The sequence below is a fragment of the Cyrtonyx montezumae genome, unplaced genomic scaffold (assembly GCF_038088225.1).
Source record: "Cyrtonyx montezumae isolate F1298 unplaced genomic scaffold, pur_monq_1.0 scaffold_13, whole genome shotgun sequence".
Taxonomy (NCBI): Eukaryota; Metazoa; Chordata; class Aves; order Galliformes; family Odontophoridae; genus Cyrtonyx; species Cyrtonyx montezumae.
This window is the reverse complement of record NW_027071859.1, coordinates 14,515,266-14,538,125: the sequence shown is the minus strand read 5'-3', so window position 1 is coordinate 14,538,125 and position 22,860 is coordinate 14,515,266. Positions and strand designations below refer to the sequence as shown.

General features: G+C 40.8%; 2 protein-coding genes across 2 annotated transcripts in view; both read right to left on the bottom strand.

The window, feature by feature from the left end:
- Positions 1-22,860, bottom strand: part of KIDINS220 (kinase D interacting substrate 220) — a 195,928-nt gene that overhangs the window by 100,543 nt on the left and 72,525 nt on the right. The window lies entirely within an intron of this gene.
- The window catches only part of MBOAT2 (membrane bound O-acyltransferase domain containing 2), an 84,691-nt gene that overhangs the window by 24,084 nt on the left and 37,747 nt on the right, over positions 1-22,860 (bottom strand). The window contains exons 4-5 of the mRNA XM_065730728.1: positions 4,606-4,701; positions 1,422-1,477 (exon numbers count right to left, since the gene is read on the bottom strand). Of these exons, the coding sequence (XP_065586800.1) occupies positions 1,422-1,477; positions 4,606-4,701 (152 nt within the window). The remainder of the gene's footprint in view (positions 1-1,421; positions 1,478-4,605; positions 4,702-22,860) is intronic.

Sequence of the window (22,860 nt, the reverse complement as noted above, 5' to 3'; positions counted from 1 at the left end):
ATGTTATCTCCTCCTTAAGCAGTAGGTCTCTCAAAATATTTTCCAGTGGAAGCAAATATCCTTGTGTAGTGAACAAAAGCCCATGGGCAGCAGGCTTCTTTTCATTGTTTTCTCTTGACAGATCCCTTGCAGGCTGACTATGCTTAAAAATCATTGACTTAATATAAGCTTGGTTTCCCCTGTACATGTTTTTTTAAGCATCTCCTGAGATAAGACTCAAGGATGCTCCTGAATTTACTTTGGTCTCATCATGCTCACACTGTGCTTTTAGCAGCTGTGATCATCCAACTCAGGAACTCTGTTAACTGCAAATGCAACCAGAGAGAGAGCTTTCCACTGTATCCCCACAAGCTGGCAGAGGGTACCTGATGTGGAGTCAGTAGGGTAATAGATTTCATGCTAGATACTCGGAATTCAATGTACCTCAAACACATTCAGACCTAAAATAATCTGGACTTGCTAGGAAAGTATAGGTGGTCTGTATTAATTCAAGTAGGTAAAAAAATCTTGAGCAGTTCATAATTAAAGTTGAGAATAGAGCTGAGTAGGCAAAACATTTATTTCAAGACCACCAGCACCACTCCCATGCTTGTCCTACAACACAACTCCACTACTTGTGCAAAATTTCAGCAACTCTGGAATAGCTCATTCCTTTAGCAAAATAATAGGAGGAAACAACTACCTTTGATAACAGGGTTATTACCTCTTCAGAATAAGCTGTTTCCTCTAATCTATGTACTCTGTACTCTACTTGATTATAGCTTACAAAACTAATACTTCTGAATGTGTGTTCTCTGAAGTTAGACATCAGCTTTTTTATCTTCTTAGACGTCAGCTAGATGTGTCTAGCACTGTTCATTCATTTTCATTCATTCAAGAATTCATAACAAGAAATGTTGTCCAGGATTTTCATATTTGTGAATGTTACAGCGTACAGGCTTCACTAGACAGCATCTCACCAAAACACAAAAAATAAACAACAGCACTAAAACCTGTACACACATAACATCTATGCTGTTTAAAACAAGAGGTGCTCAGCAACTGAGATCACAATGTACTGCTACCACCAATCTCTCAACAACAGTGACCTCTGAATTTTGAAATTATTTGTCTCTCTCAGAATCCATTCCCCAGCACAAGAATGTCAAATGTTTCTAGCCAAAAAATGTACCTGGTCTTTTAATAAGCACTAGCTTCAGCACTAAGTGAGCATTTTCAGAGCTTGCGCAGTGTCTGAGCTGCATTGTTTGATACTTCCTATAGTAAGCACCAAAAGAACAAGCTGACATACAATAATACGCTTTGTCCTAAAACACAAATTACACTGAAGGAACTCACTGAACTGCTCATGACTAACTTACCACATTTGTCTTGTTTGGAACATGAAATGGAAAATGAAAGACAGCTTAAAGAAATCTTACCATCATGAATCTCGAATGCCAAACTAGTGATCTTCTGTGTAATTATCATCATTGGACTGTTACGAGAAAGGAAGAAAGAATAGTTTAGGAATAAATCAGATTTTCTTTGACGTGTAAATATCAAGGAGAATGTTACACTAATAGCCAGGTTAATTACTCTGTAGTGGAGGACTTCCAATGCAAGGTATGTTTTTGGAGCTCAAAACACTGCACCGTTTTTGAGCTATGAAAACAATTTACTCCTTAGACACAGTATTTGATAAACCACGCCTTTAATTTCTGCATTAGGCTCCACAACATCGTCAAAGTGTTCCATATTTTCTTTCTAATATCACTGTTGATTTTCTTTTCTATCAAGGGGAAGAGTAAGGGAAAAAGGGTAAGAGCAACTACATGCATTATAAATTACAGCAGCTGTAAACAAAGGACAATAAGAATACCAAAGTTGAGTAGCAGTATCACTGATCTAGATATGCAGACCATTTTCACTGTTCCTACTAACAGCTGGTCCTATGCTTAGTTTTTCCACCTACAGTTATTATGTGCTTTAAGTAAACATATCTGATAGAACTAAAACCTAGCATAATTATGCTGACTCCGATGGAGTTCAGTTTGTGTTGAATTTCCTACAATTTATTGGATCTTAAACTGCCCAAGAGAGATTCTTCACTGGATAAGTATCTCAGCTTTAACTGCACTGGAAAAGAGAAAAGTTTACTAAGAAATGGTACCACCTCCAGTGTACCTAAGTTTTCAACAGACATAAATCCCAGCACTTCTAATCCCTACCAGGGGTAGGGAAGACAAAAGCACAAAATGAGTGTTACCAGAATTTAGAAACCAGTTCTTAAAAATATCTTATTTTATAGTAGTACATGAGCTGGAGACACAGTAACAAAAACAAACAGAAAAAAAGATGATCCTGTAGCCATCAAGTCCTCCTCTGCTGACAGGTATTTTGCCAGATGGTTCAGCCTGCCAAATGTTTTTAGGTTTCAGGTTATTTCAAAGCACAATGTATTTTCAGTTCTCAAATGCAATCAGGGAAAAAGTATCCTGCTGTATTATCAGTGCCCCAGAAAAATCCTGTTACCAAGGCTAGAGTGACAGGTGAGGATCAACAAGGAAAAAAACTAAATGAGAATGGACACTCTGGAATATCTCTCCAATCTCTTTTCAGCATCTGAGCTGAAGACTTGCCTGATGGTGCCATCACAGCTCCAGCTGATTCTGAATAGAACAGGTTTTTCTTCTGTAAATGGACATGTGAATGTATGGATCCTGCCTGGACAAGGGATGGAGCCCAGGAGGAGCTCAGACAGACCTTACAATAATTCTACCTGATGTCACTGTTATCACAGCAGATCCTGATACATTTTCTTTCTGAAATGGCTCTTGCAGTACCTTCAGAGATGTGGCTGAGGAGCAACGATCTAGAGACTAAAAGAGGAAGAGGCTTTCCGAACAGTGTAGCAGAATATCAGTTTTCATTTCCCTTTAAGATACTGGCAGAAGGGCAAGGAAGCTGTGGAAGGCTTGCAGGCAGCTGGTGTCTGTTAGCACTGAAGCCAGAATCACAACGGCACTTCCAGCACGAGGTCAAATTTCATTGGCAGATTCTCTGGGCTTGGACACTTCAGATGGGCAAGATGGGCTAGGAGAAACATATATACGAACCTCTATATGAACCTCTATATGGAGCTGTGCCAGCTGCTTTGGTACCAAGAAAGAACTGCTGGGGCTGGGATTCACCAGCTGCTTTTTGTTAATTTTGAGTTCAGTCCCTTTTGCTGGAACTAGATAAAATTGATGGAAAATAGCATGTTTCAGTTCAAATTGCAGCACGCAGTTCTCCTTCTGTTCTAGAAACAACTCCAGTCTCACGTCTCAAGGGAGCAGATGCAGTTTATGCCAGAGATTTAATACAATATGCATACAGCAAGCTCCCAAGTATGGAAGGGTCATCCGGATAGAGTAGCTCTATCCAGAGCACAGACTTCATGAATCTCTGGACACGTTTAGACCTGGCAGAAATTGGAGCTAACATCAATCGAATAGAGCCACAAAGACAGCTGCTAAAAGAGCAATACAGTCACATTTGAGCAACGGTGTGCTCAGGCTACTATTAATAGTTTTAGAGCAGTAACAGGCAAATACAATTACACTGCTTCCCAAGTGAGCTTAGAGCTTTGGTTGATGTGAGGCTGTACAGTTTAGCCCTTAAGTGACCTGTAAGGGAGAGCATTTGAATTGAGATTCTACACATAATGGTGAAATTCCATTCAACATCTGTAAATCTAGCTTTGTGCTAGATTAGATTCTGTATGCATATATCTTCGTTACAATCTCTCATTATGGTCAGCAGAGATCTACACAAGAGAGTCAGGAGCAAGTGATTCTGCTCATATCAAGATAGCAACTCAGTGGTGGCTCAGCTGAAGAGCCCTCCAGGCTCTGCTGTCTGCATTGGTTAGATTTCCCCTGATGAGAACAGGAAGGATGAACCTAACCATAACAGCTACAGGCTTCAGCCTACAAGGTAGTTTTGAGGCTCTTACCAATGAAGACTGAGAAGTGACAAGGCAAACACAACTCTGCTACACATACAGGTAATACTGAACTACAAACATCAGTACCATGCCCACTGCTCCTAACGAGTATTTAATGCTTTTGTTGTTGCTGTATTTAAACACACATCTGTCTTTTTTTTTTTCCCCAAAATGCTCCTTTAAATCAAAGAACTGCCAGGAGCAAACTTTCATAGGAAATGATGTGCTTTGTTTCTGTCTGCAGTACTGAGAAAAATCACCAATATTTTTCAGTTTTACCTCTCCTTTTTTATCATATTTTGCTCATATATGGCTCCAACCAAATACAGATTAAGGTCATCATATAAAATGAGAACACATACAGGCATAGCTTTGTAGTTCTAAGGGCTGTGTGCCTACTTAAACACATGGATGCCTCTCACCTTGGCTTTTCCTTTCCGGAATGCCTAACATAAAACCCCAATTCCTTAAAACATTCAGATTTGCATCATGGCATCAAATTACAGACATATACATGTGTGTAAGACACAATTCAGGTTTCATCATATTGCCATGGGTGGTAAAGGGAAAAATAAACAACAGAGGTGCAGCATCACATAGGAAGGTGAGATGGCGAGATTTTTTTTTCTCCTTACCCAGAAAAATCAGCAGAATACTGTCCATAATCAAAGATATAGACTCTAGTAATTTGGCACACAGTGAGGTATCCCAGAGCAAAAACAAAGCAATACCTGAAAGGGGGAAAAAAAAACAAAAAGCATTTTAATTAAAAATATTTCTCCACTGAGTCAGCATCCTTTAATTAGATTTTAATTCGCAGTAATTTCAAGGGAGTATTGCATAATTTGCACATGTAAATACACCTTCTTTCTGACTTTTTCTGTAATATTTGTTCTACAGAACCATGAAGATCTTTTTCAAAGTGTACAGTACTAAATTGCAAATGCTATCACCATTATCTTATTTATTGACGTGAATGACAGGATTTGTAATGTAAATGCTGCTGTGAAGAACAGAAGTTCTATAAAACGGATTTATTATTTTGAGTTCAAAGTTAATTTCTGTCCATATGAGTATGCACATTAGGCAGATTAAGCAAATTATACATTGAACATCATCTCCATTGAAAGTACTTCTATACATTCAAAATTCATCACCACAAATCCCAGTGCTTCCGTTGCCACAGACATTGGAAAAGACTATTAATTCTCAAATATTCCCATTAAAACATATCTGATTGAAAAGGGAAGAGTATGACTTCACGCCTCCTGTTAAAGCTGATCCTTGCAAATCTAAAAAAATGCACATATAGGCAACTTTTTCTAAGTACTGAAAATGTAATTTCACACATCATTTTAAGGTCAGGTGCTTTTCCTCCTATTATTAAGATGTAAAAAGGTGACTATTTCCAAACAGATCATGAAGCATTTGTGATAATGAAATCAAGCACACTAGGCTGCTGTTCAACCCCTACAGCAGACCACGCTTTACAATCAAAATCCAATTAAAATGAAAATTGTCATGTATCAAACATGAAATCATGGCTACTGCTGCACTAAGGTGAAACAGTGAGGGATGCTCCACAAGGAGTTTGGAACACAATCTTCCTTTCTTTCTCATACTAAAATTTTAGCACAAAAATGTTTACATAACACTGTCTGAAGTCTGAGAAATTATTCTTGAAGCTGAAAAAGATATCTACTTTTGCCATAGAGAACACTTGCACGTTAATCTTTAAGAATTCTGCTAGATTTAAACTACACCATGTTTTAACTTGTCCAACTTTCAAGACAACCATTTTCGACCTTTTATGTCATGCATCAGAAGCTATGTAAATCCATGCTTGTTTGTTTTAAGCTTTAGGTTGCCCATTTTAGCAATAGGTAGCTGTAGGGTGAATAACCTGAAAGAACAGTACCCATAGAAAATAATAGAGGTCGATGGTATATGTTGTATGGCTTATATGGATGGTATACAGACAACCAGTAAATAAAGAAAGGTTCACCTGTCACTGAAGGTCTAGGCTCACCCAGAACTCCACAGGGGAGGGACCTCCAACAAGAGATCCTTCCCCAGTGGTGGTCAGCCCTTAAATGGGGTCTGGGAGAGGTGGAGGCAGAATAGCATTTTTTGTTTTCACCCATTTTAATAATCCAGAAACAATATTATTCTGGGTGGTTAAATGGCCACAAAGCTACCAAAAAAAGAACTACTTACATATTGTAGCTTTCTCTAAAAAAATCTCATTTTATCCTCAATGGCAACATGATATATTTATTATTTAACAACAGTATATTCACTGTGTTTTGCACCAGATCTAAACCAAACAGAATTTCACTCACGACACTAACTGCAGCTTTCCTACCTAGCAGTGCCCACCACAGCAGCAATGCTCATTTTGTTAGGACAAGGACCACGTGATGCATCATTGAGTTGGGCACATCCCACCAGACAAATGAGAACAGTCACCAGTTTCTACCTCAGTTTTATCTTGTGACACTTTTACACTAAGATCGTAACAAAACATAAGACTTTCTTTTTCACAGAAAAGCTATGCTGATCCTCCAGTTGAGTAACTAATATCCTAAAAGAAGAAAAGCACTGAAAAAATGAGGAAATCTTAGGTTCTTTTTTATAAAGTCATTATGATATAGTCTTGTAGCACTATGTAACATGCAACCGAAAACTCCAGTCCTGCTGAAGAGCTTGATTGTTATTATACATATTTTAAGGCTAAGAAGTTGGATGGGACCTCACCCACCCAACCCCTGCCGTGGGCTGGCTGCCCCCCACCAGCTCAGGCTGCCCAGGGCCCACCCAACCCGGCCTTGAGTGCCTGCGGGGATGGGGCACCACAGCTCTCTGGGCAGCTGTGCCAGGGCCTCACCATCCTATGAGTGAGCATGGTGAGGCACACAGAGGCAACAATGCTACCTGGTTATGGACCACTAAAATGTAGAGGACAGTGTTATGATTACTTGCAGTTGGCTGTGGTATTGCTTAAATGCCCTACAACTTCAACTGCAAGCTAACTTTCTACAATGAAGTTGGCAAACAAGGAAAGAACAGAGGGTATTGTATACTTGGATTTTAGTAACGCTTTTGACATTGTCCTCCATTCTTACAAAGAAGCTGTTGATGTATGGGCTGGAAGAGTAGACAGTGAAGTGGATGGAAAACTGGCTGAATGGTTGTGTCCAGCAGGTGGTGGTCAGTGATGCAAAGTCTGGCTGGAGGCCAGCAGTGAATGGAGGGGATCCACACTGACTCAAGGGTCATCTTTATCGGGTCCAGTCCTGTTCAACAGCTTTGTTACTGACTTGAGTGATGTGGCAGCACCCTCAGCACGTTTGCTGATGACACAAAACAGGAGGAATGACTGATTGGCAGAGAGTTGTGCTGCCATCCACAGGAACCTCAACAGGCTTCTTACATTTGTTTTTTATTGCTTCTACACCGCAAGTTTGAACGTGCTATACAAGTAAGTATAAAGGTCTTCAGTAATAGCTTAAAGGTCAGTACATACACAAAGATACAAAATTTGATGCTTCATTAAGTGAAACCTACTGTTTGAAAATCACATTTGCATTATGTGCAAGCGAGAGATACAATCTGACACTGCAAAGGCAAATCTTGGCAGTGATGTTCAAGTAAGATTATCACAAGCTGCCGTGCGGCAGGTCATCAAGTCCACATGAATAACAAAACAATACAATACACTTTTCAAAGGCATAGCAACTACCAAGTGCCACCTGAAATGACTTGCAAGGAAACTAGGGTGGCTTCTGGATGGAAATATAGATGGTTTTACTGCTAGCAATGATAATAACATAAATGACATGAAACATATGGCAAGGCTTAGAAAACAAGTGACCAAAGTAAATATAATCTATTCCCTAAAAGTTCATTACACAGATAAAAATTAAAATCAGCATCAGTTCACAGCAGTAAGCTAGATCAGGCAGTGCTTCCGAAAGCACTACTCAGATGTAGATGCTTATCCTCCTTAAAACAGAACAAAACATCAAACAGCAAAGAGAAAAACTCTAAAATCCACAGAACAGTTGCTTCCACTTTACTTAACCACTTTGAAAACACTTCCAGTCTCATAATATATAATTCACTATTATTTTATAACTTCTGATTATTTCTCAAATATTCTATGTTATCTGATCAACGAAGATCTTTGTATTCGCAGGCACTAAATCTAGAAGATTCTTTCCTCTTAAAAATAACAGAACCTGTTCATTATTATAGAAGAACAAACTGGACGGAATTATAAACATTTTAATTAAAAAAAAAAAAAGGAAAAAAAAAGGAAAAAAATCCATAATAATAAGTGAATTACCTATTTCCCCTAATTCTGGGAAAGAAGATGGTAATAACACTCCCCTCTCCCCTGCATCACAGAAAGAAGGAAATTGAAGGTACCATTACATACAACTTTGGATGGAAATCCAAATTTACGCTCAATATTTACAGGAAGTGTGGTAGGTTACTTGTTATAACAAGTAGTTATAACCATTCACTGTTGGTCTATATAGAAAAATAAAGATCATAAGCTGTGATCAAAGCCCAGACATATGTTCTCTGAGTGCCCATGAAGGCTTAGAACTATGAGGGACACCGGCCTATAAAGAACACGTTTAACAAATACGGGTGTGAATCTTCCAGCAATCCACAAATCCCGTTCCAGGGCTTCTGCCTACAAGTTCCTGGGCTTCTCTCCTCTTTTTCTCTGGATCTTCATCCGACTCACTTTCAAGTTCTTCTAAATACAACAGACAAGGTTATGGCAATAAGACTGATAAGAAAAAGTGATACAACTTAAAAGAAAACTAAATGAGGTATCAGGGATACTTTAGCCTCACTGAATGAAAATACCTGAAATCCATATCAGCCAAGGCTGTCCAGCAGCTGAGTCACTATTAATTATAGAATTAATGATAGCATTAAAGCTATGTGTTGAGGAACAGTATGTACAAGTGATCATCTCAGAACAACAAAACCCAAAGGTACTGCAGCTTTCATTTCAAGAAGAAACATGTATTTACAAATATTCAGTCCTTTTGACAAAACATTAGACAACACCTTGCAGTGGAAGGGACAGACATCCTTCCCAACATCTCTAAAGGTGAAAATGCTAATCGTCTTGAAAATGAGAGCAAGAGCACAAATGGTTCCCTGCCTTGAGGAGATCCAGAAATGTCTATCAGATCCAGCACCTGGTATGCCTACTGATACCCTAAACAAAACAAAACCTAGCTTTATTTAGCTGCTGACCAAAGCACCACGCACCTGACTGCTTGAAATAGATGTTAGCCAGCATGACCAGCATGGCAGGATTTCTTCACCAAGAATACCCCATAGACCAGAAAAATGAGGAAAGCCTTGCAGAGCTCAACCATGTGAAGCTTTGCCTAAGTACCACAGCATTATTTACAGGCTATGTGTGAATGCAGTGTTACTCAGGGTTAAATTTTCTCTTCTGGTATAAAAGCTAGTGGTTTTCAAAAAGCCACATTAATCTTCCACCTATACCTGCTGTTAGGTGAGTAACAGTCTTGAGAGCAGAGAAGTAACTCCCTTTGTTCAAGAGCTGCTATGAGCAAGTTGCAATATGTTTAGTATGACAAACAATTTTAAGACAAACTGACCTGTAATGCATGTTGTACTGTATATAATTAATCAACACGAAGACGTTCATTTCGAATTTGTTTAGGACTAATTCACAGGATCTCTGTCAAAATGACCTTCCTTTGTCTATCAACAGATGCAACCAAGCCCAGCATGTCTGGAAGACATTGCAATAATGAAGTAGCAGAAAGCAGAACAGATTGTCTGATACATTTAACTTCAGCTTTAAAGCTAAAAACCCAATAAAAAATCAACAACAGTCCCCTCTCATACTAGAAAACAGGTTACAAGCAAACAAGACTAAATATACCACTAGAAAGCTGAGTTTTTCTTGTTTTATGTTTTAATTCACTACTGTTTTGAACTCCACAAGCACTAAAAATATTAAGTAGAACAATGAAAGTTCTTTTTTTGTTTGTTTTGTTTTTTAACATAGGGTCTAAAATTTCACATTAAATATAAGTTATTCTAATTATTATTATTTGTTTTACTAAACATGCAGAACACCAAACAAGCTCTCTCTCCAAGTGGTACTCGGCAGAAGGTGCTGACCAAGAGAATTTCTATTCTAACTTTGCTAAAAATTAACTGCAGAGTTATCTCATCTTAGCAAATACATTGTTCTACAGCATCATTTCACCTCATCGTTTGTTGTTGTTAACATTAATCAAAAAAAGGTTTTATTTTTAATTGGCATATATGCACATGAGTCTACCTATAGGTGTGTGTATGTGTCTATAAATAGTTACAAGAAGCCAAAAGCCATCCTACGTGTCTGTACTTATGCATATATACAAACACATGCACATACATACGGACATATACAGGATTCTTTTACATCAAAAGGAATTTCTTTTGGTTTCCAAACATCTCCATGAAATTCAATATATACACTTGGCATTGCTAAATTGGTGTAGCTACACTAAATGGACTTCCAAAGCACCATGTCTGCCAATGTGGAATAGTTCCTAAAGCTCAGCCCTGTACAATCCCTCCTCTTGATCATCCTCACAAGCACAGCAGAGCCAGCAAAACAATAGTTCACTCCCATCATTGCTTGTCCAGTTCAGTGCAAAGTGTGCTAATTTTGTTTTTACAGGCAAGCCCTTTTAATCCAGTGTTGTCTTAAATTCGCTCCACATCGTAACCCTACTATTCTGCCCACCACATCATCTACAGCAAAGCAGGAGCTAAAGGTCTCACCCAAGCAGCAGTGCCAATAGCTCAGGCAACGTCTCCACCCAGGTCAGTGCTCCTCCCCAGAAGTGGCCAAAGGCAGGTGCTCAGTCATGCACTCACAATCTGCTCCCCACAGCCTTGAGACTCAAACTATCAGCACCTTAAAGACCTGGACTCAAATATTACTGAATGCATGTATGTAATAATCTTCTATAGGTTTGTTTTTTCCCTCTCAAGACATCCTCCCATCTTTACCACTCTCACCCTGTTCATCAATTCCAGGTTTACAGCAGAACTACATAAAGATTAGCGCAGAACAAGCAAGGAGAAGTTGCTAAAGCTTCAGTAGCTTTATGTTGTGCCTTCACAGCAGGATCCCCGTGACCTTGGAAGACTCTGGTTTGCTGGCTAAGAAACAACAGTAATTTCCACAGGTTAACTCCAGAGCTCTGTACATGCTGACCAGTCAGTCTGAGGCCAACCATAACACACATCAGCTGATTGTATTTGCATAGCCAGGGGTAGGAGTTGCATTTTTGTTTGATTTTACACTTCTGGGGGACTCATCTTCTAAATAAAATATTTGGTCAAGTACCTAACATACCTATCTCTATTTATACAAAATCCAGTGAAAATAGGAACAGCGACCTTGGCAAAGCCACCCTTTGGGAGCTGTCGTAATGCTTTTGTTATCTTAGGCTCTTCCCATGCAGTGGAAGGACAGCAGCATAGTATGTTATGTTGCTAGAAGAAAGTTAAGTAAACCAGCACAAGGCACTTTTTCACCAGAAATAAAGGTTTAATGTTCAGTCAAGCTCTACTCCTTCCAATACACTCGGAGAAAATACAGACCTTGAGTGTGCAGCTACACAGTTTCAAAAGGCAGATATGACCCCAACGTAGTGTCACACCACTTTGATTATTAGAAAAAGTGACAGAATAGCCTTGGAGTTTTCCCAAGACCATGTTCCAGCACTATGCTGAGAACTGCTGCCTGGGTTGGTTGGCTGTCCCATTGTTTCCACCAATGTAAAAATCACTAAGAAATAAATTCTTGCCACTAGGGTCATAATAGAGTTGTTATTAGTTGTAGCTATATTAACTGCTCTAATTCTAACAAACGGAATTAGTTTTCATCACTCACACAGCAGAAGTTCACTCCATGCAGTTACAACACAAAGCTTGTTTGTGAAACCTGAAAGGGAAAAACATCAATCAAAAAGGTCCAAAGCGACCAAGCTAACCCTCTAATTCTGTAACCATCCAGTCCAAGCCAACACAAATACTGATTAGAATTAGCTTTGACTACGTAACATCGCACAGGGTAAGCTAGCCTGCCCCAGCGTGCTGTTGTTACACCCAAAAAAGATTCCTTACTTACACAACTCCTGATAAAACTATCAAACTACCAATGTACATCCAATTAGAATACTGATCACATAACCAGCCAGAGCTTGTGGCCTTCAGAAAGTCGCAGTCCTCTACATATCAAGAAACTACTCTCTAAAATGCAAGATTAATCCTTGTGACCCATGCAATAGTCTGTCTTCTCAGTACTTCAAAATGTGCTGGAAAAAACACCAAACAAAACAAAGTGAATAAAACCATAGAATCCTTAGAGTTTGAAGAGACCTTGGAAGGCCACCTAGTCCAACTCCCCTGCAATAAACAGGGGACTGCCAACTAGCCCAAGGCCACAGAACAAAGAGCTTGTATCACCACGCTTTGTTGATGAGCAACCAGGCCATCCCATCCTCCTTCAGCTTCACTTAAAGGTTTGGGGTCTGATGGCCACACACGAGGGGTCACGTCGCGTACAGCAGTGCTCCTACACAAGGCATGGCACAAGGGCTGGGCACATTAGCTTGGTCTTACTGCCATAAAGGTGAGTTGGCCAGCTTGGCCATGCCACGAGGAGCACAGAGCGGACAGGCCCAGCACAGGCCATGCCCTCCTCTGTGGGCTGATCAGCGCCTGTAAGGGATTTGCTCAGCCAGCAGAGAAAGGTATCCAGGTCCACTGGCTTCCTGGGAACAAGCAGGCACAGAAAGCCACAGGAAATAAGGCCTCATTAGCTCTGCTACGCCCAGAAGCACGTGGGATTTCTGGGGTAGCTACTTTTTGTTTACTGCAGATTTGCTGTAGATGTTCCTGCTCGCCTCAAGTATTCTGATGCTTTGCTAGATAGCAGCAATTTAGTGGCTTGGTAAAGCAAATCTCCAACCAAGCTAAATTAAACAATCACTCCATTTATAGCTACAGGCCATATTTCAAATGCACCATTAATATATGACAAATACAGCCACGGACATCCTTGTCAAAAATGCATACAGAAATTCTGGTATTATCCACACGCTCTCAGATGTTATTTTCTCTCGCTTTCTGACCTCTCCTCCTGCTCCCTCCAAATCTGGAATGCTCCAGGCCCTCATACAATGGAAAAACATCACCCACAAGTGAAGTGTGTGGGGATTGCCTCCACTGCTTCACCGGGATGGAGGAGACGTGTTGTTCACTTCACTCTTCCCGTACGTCTCCAAGGGAACATGGAAATAGGAAGGATGGGGATAGAAATAAACTTATTTTATCAGACTCAGAGCTGAGAGATGAAGTCAAGCCTGTCCAAAATCTCCTATTAAACTGAGATGATCCAGGAGAGGTCATTCAAGTTCTCTCTCATCTGAAAAACCACAGTGTGTACTGTCATGTCATACCAACCCATATTTCTGCAACTGCTTGAAAGTATAACGGTAAACAACGCAGATAAGAGCACCAAGTTTGACCTTTATGTTTTATAAAAAGCTGCTAACAGTTGGTTGCAGTTAAAAACAAGCACAAAAGAGAAAGCCTAACAACTAACCTAACACAAAACATGTAAAGGCAAAGCTCCCTGACCTTGGAATCTGCCTTAAAAAGCCCAGGTGAAGGAAGGAGATCCTTCACATATCTTCTCACAAAGATGAGCAGGAATAGCTCACAAATCAAACAGCTGCTCAATTCCAAACACTCCTAATTCTGGTGCTGGGAATTTCCAGCTGTTCAGCTCTTTTTCTACACAGTATTTGTCTACCTATCTGACATTCCAGTATCACAGCATGTCAGTGATTTAATCCTTCCCCCCGCTCCCACATGATACACAAGTAATATTCTCAAACATCAGGGACATGTCCAGAGCCTTTATTTCTGCACACCAGCAGAAACCTACGGGTGGAAAACAGTCTCATTTTAGGAAAGGGGCAGCCTCACAAGTTCTGTGGAATATTTCTAAGGGAATACAGACATTATTCATAACACTGACAAAACTCAGTAAGGCAATACTACTTTAAAACGCAGCTCTAATATCCAGAATGCCTTAGCATTTGTAAACTAGAACTGCTAAAACCAAAATATTTTGTACGGCTACATCATTTTGTTTCAGCAGACCACCAAGTTTGTTGCAAGAACTTGGAGCAAGTGCAACAGAGCAAGTTCTCTGCTGGCAAACCCACAACGAGGTCAATCATTAAACCCGTTACCGCCGTAATCTCAGCACTTGGCATGTACCATCTTGGATAAAGATAAGAGCGAGCTGTTGTTTTCATTCACCCACTCACCACTCCGCTCCAGCTTCCCACCCCCTTCAGACCCCCAAGTGTCACAGCTGCTGTCCTTCCTGGCTGCGGAGCAGGGCAGATTCCCAGCTGTCTCATTGCCCCGAGCTCTGCTGCTGCCCTCACATCCCTGCCTCCGGATACAAGCACCTGAGACAGAGAAAGGGCAACGCAACACCACCGGGAGCGAGGGGAAGCTTTGCTCAGCCGTGAGGTGATGCCAGCTGGATCTGTGCTCAGCCAGGAGACATTCTGCACGCGCATTAAGGATGGCAGCAGCTGTGAAGCACAGGGGATGCGATTTGCTGCGAAGGTGGTTGTGCAGTCAGAAGCAGTGCACGGGGCAGCTTGCAGCTTAATGAACAACCCACATCCTGCAAGGTGGAATACGCAAAAGGAAAGGCCGCAGAAGTCACATTTTGTTACAGCAACTGAATATTTGAGCAACATGAGTAACACAGGGAAGCCAGCAGTTTGTGTTAACGACTCAACACATCCAGAACACAGCTGAATGTTCTTTTCAATTGTGTATCAAAACAAAATGCCTTTTGTAGAGGTACTCAACGGGGGGATGGCGGCAGTGTTTCTCACCTGAAGTCTCGTTTCTGCAGGAAGGAAGGACACAGCCTTTGGTGTCACCTGGCTGCCCTTGTGTCTGCAAGCCCCATAGCCATTCTGACCCACACCACATCCACAGCTCTCCTCCTCGCAAGAGAGTGATTTGCATCACCTTGTGATCACATACACATCTCCAACAGTGCAGTGTTTGGAATTAGTTGCTCTGAAAAATTCTCATTTACCTAAAACACAGCTCAATAGAAATACTTGCTTTGCTCCGATGCTTAACGCACCTTTGGCCCATCCCTTCGATGACCTGCTTCACTTCAGTCTGCTTTTCTCACACCTCAGCCCCCCCCCAGGCTAAGTTAAATCGCCACAATCACACGACAGTTTCATACCCTTTACATCCTTTAATTAATGCATGGCAACATAGATAATGCATTCACAGGATGCATCAGCTTTGCCACTGTCACAGTGCCTATCACGTGCTCCAGCAGAATCATATTTAGAGATCAAAGTCATCTATCTGTCTCCTACTCCCAGCCCAGAGAAAACCTGTCGGTATCTCCATTTTCTTTGCTAAACGGTGAAGCCTAACACAGGTTACTCCTGAGAACAGGAGTGGCAACTTCAATTTTCATGCAGATTTCTTTTCTCCCACATGAAACACTATCAGCCATTTCCAAGAGTGCATCTGAGCTACTGCACAGAAACAGGAGATGCAATAGAAATGGCATGGCACAAAACCAAGCCTCAGCAGCAGCGAGCCTTACACGTAATGATTATTTGTGACATACAGTAGTCCTTCTGTATGCTAATAGGGAAATGTTTCAGAACCTGTATCTGTAGGCTGCTGCATGCAAGCACCGAAGGAACCCATTATGAAAAAAAGCCCTACATTTGTTTCATTTATTTTGGAACATTTCTATCTCTTCCAGATCCCAGCGAGAAACTGAAAAATGAAGATTAATTACTCAGTGATGGTCCAAGTCATGGCACAATCACTCATGGAATCACCCAGACAAACAATAATTCTTCAAAGTGATATTTATCATCTCCAAGCTAGACAGTAACTGTATTTTCATAACATATCTCTATATTATATATGTTACACAGATTTGCAGTTACATAAAACACGTATTTAGTTTCACTTGGATACTGCCACGGCCCTGTCTCCATACCCGCTTGAACTTCACCATACTTTCAGCCTACACTCACTGCTGAAGTGCTCATGCCCTGCTTTGTCATCTCCAGATTCCTCAGAAAAGATGAGCTTCTAATGTGCTTCCAAATTCCCTCCCTACAAGCCTGTAGAAACCAAATTATCTCACAATTAATTAAACTAGTAAATAAAAATCAGTTACTGTTTATTCCAGCCAAAAGAATCATATGTCCTGTCCCTAGGAAAGTGTTGTATAAAGTCAACTAGCAGAAGTTAATAGCAGAAAGTGTAACAGCAATATATGCTAGTGGAAGAGGATCCACTTCCATATAAATGCAGTGTCAGCATCAATGCAAGGAGGATAGGGAACATCAGGTTGTTCACAAATTATCCTTTGAGATATGAAATCAAAATCACAAATCCTTCACCCATGTGTGCACCCACATTAGTGCCATTCGCCTATTGCTCCTAATGAAGATCTTCCATTACATTCCCAAATTATCCTATTTCCTAAATCTCACTACAGACATCAGCTCACAATTCATTGCATTTTATACTTTAGTAGAAGAAAAAAATCCTTCGTTGAAGAAACTAATAATTTTAAAATCAATCATCTGAATCTTCCTTCAACAATTTCTGTCCCCTAGCACTTGGTCGCTTTTTCTACTCATTAAGTAGCTGGGGAAGCTGTTCCTACTACAAGTTGTTATGCTTTGGATGAGGAGTGGTACGTCCAAACACAAAGAGCTCTTCTTCAGTTGAGATCAGTTATTTTTCTCATCACAAGCAGGGTGTCCAAGGAAATGAACTTCTCACTCCCAAATCTTTTGTAACCCTGGTTTATCAATGACAACATCTGCTGCTGCTACCAACACTGCCAGCAGGCTGCAGGTACCGACAAGAGAGCTATCTGACCATCTTCTGCTAGCTTAAAGCTTCCTTTTTTCTTCTGGTTAAATTTTCATTAAAAACCTTCCTTCATCTCTAGGCAACACAAGAGCCACAACAAAACTCTAAAATTTACGCATTTTAAATCTGAACCACAGAAACACTGAGAAGAAAGTTTGTCTGGATGTTTATTTTCCAAGATTGGTGCCAGTCTGAAGTAAGAAAGGGAAAACACTGGAATTTCTTCTTAAGCAGAATTCTAGAGAGCATGCAGTGATGTGCTGTATTTATACTATTGAAAGACACTATCACCTAATGTTTGTTCAACATGGAGAGACAGACAAAAGGTAATATGCATAAAATAGTTTTATTTTATTATTAATTCCTGTTTATTATTTATTCCTAGCAGGAATACACAGTGTATCTGCATAGAAACAATTTAGACATTTCATAGCTCACTCAACAGCCACAGCAGAAAGGCAGAACTATCAAGGGACAGAATGCAGCCTGGAAAGCCCATCACAGCCTTATTGTAAGGCTCTGAACAGGTGACTCAAACCAAGATCCACAAATGTAAGTGTTCCTATTTATGAAGTTCTTCTTTAGGCATTCAAATTCCCAGTGTATAAATCCACAGAAGCTTGGGATTTGGGAGCTAAATTTACAGAGCTATTTCAGTCTCTCTGCCTGCCCCATCTATAAAACATGAATAGGAACACTTACCTAGCTCACAAGAGCGTTAAAGATTACAATTTGCTGAACTGTTTCTGTATCATACAAACACCCAGACACTAAACTTAGCTGCTCCACAAAACTAGCTCTATTTGAAAACACGCATCATGGAGCCATGTATAAATTGTGTTTGAGCTAATTGAAATCACTCATTTTCAGATGGAATGAAATGAAGATCTCTTCCAAGCATGTTAGGCTCCACACTGTAACCCTTCAGCCTAAAAATAGACTGATTGTCAGTCAGCCAGAAATTCCGTATGCATCCAGAATCTCCTACACTGTGCTTGCCATGAATGTCAAGACTTTGAAAAATCGCATATGTTATAACAGTAAAGACAAACTAATCTGCAACACAAGCACACGATGTGCTATCTCTGATTATTCATTGTTGCAAAGCCTCACAGTGCCATGGCTGTTCAGCTGCCTTCTGTGATTTCATTAGAAACCCAATCTGAGCAAAGGTTTCAGCTAAATGTGCAGGCTATGCTCTACATGCCTTAAACACCAGCTCAACGCATCTGGGCTTTACGACATTTCTTAGTGATTCAAATTGAGGGAAAGTGGACCGTATCTTGTGAGAGAAGAGAATTTCATACTGGTTTGGCCTCTAAGATCCACAGGAGCCATTGCTTCTCTCTCCCATGAGGTGTTTGAACCAGATATACTCTATTCAAGTGAAATGAAAAACAGTGTTTACGCTCCAATGCTCGCCTCAGTTATTCATCAGTTCCAGTGTTGTTTTCAAAAGGTGAATAACAGCTTCTAGTTTGCACTTTATATCCACTCATGGCTTCACCAGGCATCCCTCCACTCAGGGAGATAAAATTTAATTATTATTCACCAGGATTTTTATTTAATATATTTATTTCCTAGTAGACTTGGAGTCCTCCTTCGGCACTGGTTTATAATGCTCCTGCTACTAGTAATTTCTCTTCATTCATCTGTATTTGTTAGAACAGTTGAGAAAGCACTCTGTAAAGACAGTGCAAGTCTGAAAATATATATAGGTCTTTTTGTTATTTAGAAAAGAAAATTTAAATGGCATTAGGTGGGAAAAATGTCAAGACAGAATGCTTTTCAAACTTCTCCTAGCTGTTCAGGGACAAGTGCTGTTTGTTGTGACGCTATTTCACATACTGAGCCTCACCAAAACTGAAATGAAATAGAAAGCAGCAAGAGGAAGAAAAATGTTGGTGGCAGTCTTGCAAGAAGAGCACAGAATTAACAACAAGTAAACAGACTGCAGCACTCATATTTTGCTTCGGTGAGTTCAGCTGAACGACAGAACTGATACTTGCTCTGGAGATGCAAAGACAAACAAGGAGTGAGAAAGGAAAAAAAACAACAAAACAAAACCAACTGCCAGACACTGTCATGAGAAAAAGCTCTCCAAGCTGCTTAAGATACAGCATCAGCTATAAACTACAAGAGGGAGCTTTAGTCTTGTCACAAATCATAAGGAATAAATTAATAGCAAAAACATCAGCAGTTGTAAGCTTGTAAGTTGGTTTATCGAAGCATTCCCAGTCTACCTGAAGGCTTTGCCATGCTAGTTGCGTCAGACATCTCTACTAAAACCAGAAGCACATAAGCTGGCCTCCAGCTACTACTCAATTAAAATCAGTGACCGCCAAAAACCAACAGTGCTCCCTTCAGTTATTTGTGCCATTCCAGCAAAGGCCTTGTGAGGGTTCCATGAACTTACTGGCTCACCCTCAGGCTAAGCTCACTGCTGCCACTAGATATACAGATGTGCTATACCTCTGTAATAGATTTTCTGTCTCAAATTACTTCAGTAATGAAGCAATGAAGTCCATGAATGTATGATGCAGAAAACAGAAAAAACAGGCAAATATCTACCTTATGAGATCTGTGACTTGCAAAAATAAAGGACAAAGATTTCATTCATGAGGAGCAGGTATTCATCATGACCCAAATTATCCTGGGCTCCTGCAAAGACTGCAAGACCACATTTAATGAACAAACTTCAGAGTAGCAGAGCTGCTGTTAAGAAGCCCACAGCCTCTCCCTTTGTTAGCCTAAGGTACATTCTACAAAATGATAGTAACATCCATCAACTGCAGTTAATTTTCATTCAGTGTGGACAACGATGCATTGGGCAGCTTTTGGTTTGCAAGGTCCATCTCCATCTTTCTCAGATCTGTTAACTTGCTGATTGTCAGCTTGAAGGAGAGCACCATAAGAGAGACAAGGTTATCCAGTGCCACCAGGAACTGGAGCAGCCTGCTCTGACCCCATGGCTGACTGAGCTTCGAGCAGGAGGCTGCTTCCTTCCACCTGAATTAGGTAATCATTCAGCAGCTCAAGTTGTCTGCTAATTTTCTAAGACAAAACATGGTAACTGTGGAAAATTTCACGTTTTTATTAAAAAAGCCAAAGATGTGTAAGGATGCTTCAAGAGAAATGCTTAGAGAAACAGTACGAGAGTATCTGATAGGTAATGATCGTTTCCCTTGCTTGGCAAACATGTGCTCCACCACTCACTATGATTTGCTGTGGGAAAACATCATTTAAAAAAAATCCCACACGTGCATGCCCCAAACCACTTAGTCCAAGAAGGATGGGAGTTTAACAAAGAACCCAAAGTTGGCCACGGCTTTCAAATGATGTGTCTGGATCCCTTCCCTACAGGAAGCTTTCCAGAAGTTTGAAGCTAAACAAAAAACAATCCCTCCCCAGGCACTGCTAGAACAAAAACCAGAACCCTAAGTTTTACAGAGAAAAAAAAAAAAAAAGACTCAGAGCAACTGGGGCAGGCAGAACAAAGAGCACATCTCTCCCTCTGTTCATTGTGTCCTTGGCAGAGCAGCCCGCGCTCCCAGCCAGCTCCACTGCTGTGAATGGTGGCAGCCTCTGCTCCCTTACCCCGGTCCGTGGGAAGCTCTCTGCAGCCCTCTGAGCCCTGGCTACCCATTGCTGGCTCCTATAGAAGCACCCCAGCTGCCCCTTGCCCCACTGCAGCAACATCTCATTGCCCTACACCTAAGGAAGCTCTCAAAAGGATTCCCCCTCCTTACAAAAGATTCACCTATTCTTGCCTTAAAAAGAAATACTAACCTGCAACAAACATGTCACAATGTTCATTCACCATAATTTATTTTAGTACTTCAGACAATTTTTGTTTTATATAAGGGATGAACCCAAAGGTTCATTTAATTCAGTAATCCTTATCAGCACCAAGTAAACCAGAAGCTGCTGGGAGAACCACATGGTAGAAAATATCTGATCACAACACAAATGTTACTTTCATAGTGAAAGAATATGAGGTCCATTAGGAAACCTTTTAAAAGGCAAAAATGGGCATAACAAGAAATATTGCCAGGAATAAAGCAACAAAACGTTCTGATTAGAATCAGTGAGTGCCATTACAGGAATCAACCTTTCAGAGAAGACATTTTCTGACTCAGAGAACAAAAGCATCCAGCCTTGATTTTGAATTACATTCAACTAAAAAAAAAAAGTTTTTGGTTTTGGTAACTGTAGGAAATATATCTGTGCTATGTTTGAAACCAGGTAGCTAGAACTTACTCTCTCTTGTAAAAATTCAGCCTATGATCATGAGATCTTACAGCTGGAAGCCATCTCATATCCCCTCCCAGTCTTCCTATTGTCCTGCAATGGAAAAGCAATTTCTCAACAAACAACTTCAGGCAGCTTCTAATGTTATGCCCTTTCTAATTAACTTTATTTTCAAGATAAACTCAAATATACTCAAATTCTCATCTGAGTTTTCTGTGCCTCTTGCTTTTTTTGTTTGTTTTGTTTTTTAATTGAAATCCTCTGAATACTCAGTAATTCTGCACTATCTACTTGAGATAAAGCATTCAGTCCCTGGCAGAGTTCTGCAGGACAGCAGCTCCCCTATCCGCATAGGAATAGTGTAACATCTTCTGTTACTATTCTCTGCTTCACACCTCAAGCTTCCTGCACTTTATTTTAGGAGGTTTCTCTTAGCTGACTTCCATGACATACATGTCTCACTTCTAATTCCAAGGCAACTGTTTTATGAACACTTGAGCAATCTACTCCAATGACTGTTTGCCCCTCCCGTGTTGAACTAAGCCTGTCATTTTTTCTCCATTTACTGAGTTCTTGTAGTTTCAAAGATCCTTAAACTCTTCTTTTGTCTCAACAAAACACTTATCTGCAATTATCTGCTGCATCAGGCAGAGCACTGCCAGCAGATCAAGGGGAGCAATCCTTCTCTGTGCGATTCTCTTCTGCTCAACACCAGCGAGGCATTAAGTCCAGCAAAGGGAGACCAAGACGATAAAAGGTCTGCAGCACCTGTCCTTGTGGAGAGGCTGAGAGAACTGGGACTATCAGCCTGGAGAAGGGAAGGCTCATTTACTAACAGCTGAGGGGATGGTGCATAGAGAACAGGGCCACGCTTTAGTGGTACCAGGACAAGAGACACTGGGCACAAACTGCAAACAGCGCTTTTGTGCTGTGCAGGTGACAGAGCCCTGGCACAGGGTGCCCACAGTCTGTGGGGTCTCTTCCTTGGAGAGCTGCAAAAGCCCTGATGTAGTGCTAGGCACCACTCTGGTGTCCCTGCTGGAACAGGGTGGTTGGGTGGATGGACACAGAGATCCCTGCCAACTTCAACCACTCTATAATTCTGATTTTCAGTGTGTGACCTTCTTAGATTATTGGTACCTTTAATACTGAATCGTGGGGCTGCTAAACTTTTATGCAGGTTCCTTGAGTAGAAATACTCCATCCACAGGCAAACACTTGATGCTTTTCACAGGGAATTGTTTTGATCAATCGTTCCCTCTAACCACAAACAGAAAACAGTCAGGAGAATAAAAATCAAACAGCCAGTAAGCCACAAAGGCACTACTGCCAACTACAGAAAAAGAGATAAAGAATCACAGATAAGGTTCAAAGACTGTGCTGATCTCCTCTTTGGTGACAGCAACAGGGCCTGAGGGAACAGCATGGAGCTGTGTCAGGGGAGGGACAGCTGGGGGTTAGGGACAGGCTCTGCAGCAGAGGAACAGGCTGCCCAGGGCTGCACGAGTGCCTGAGTTCAAGGCGTGTTTGGACATCGCTCTCACACAGAGGGTTTGGGTTTTGTGTTGTCCTGTGTGGAGACAGCGGTTGGCCATGATGAT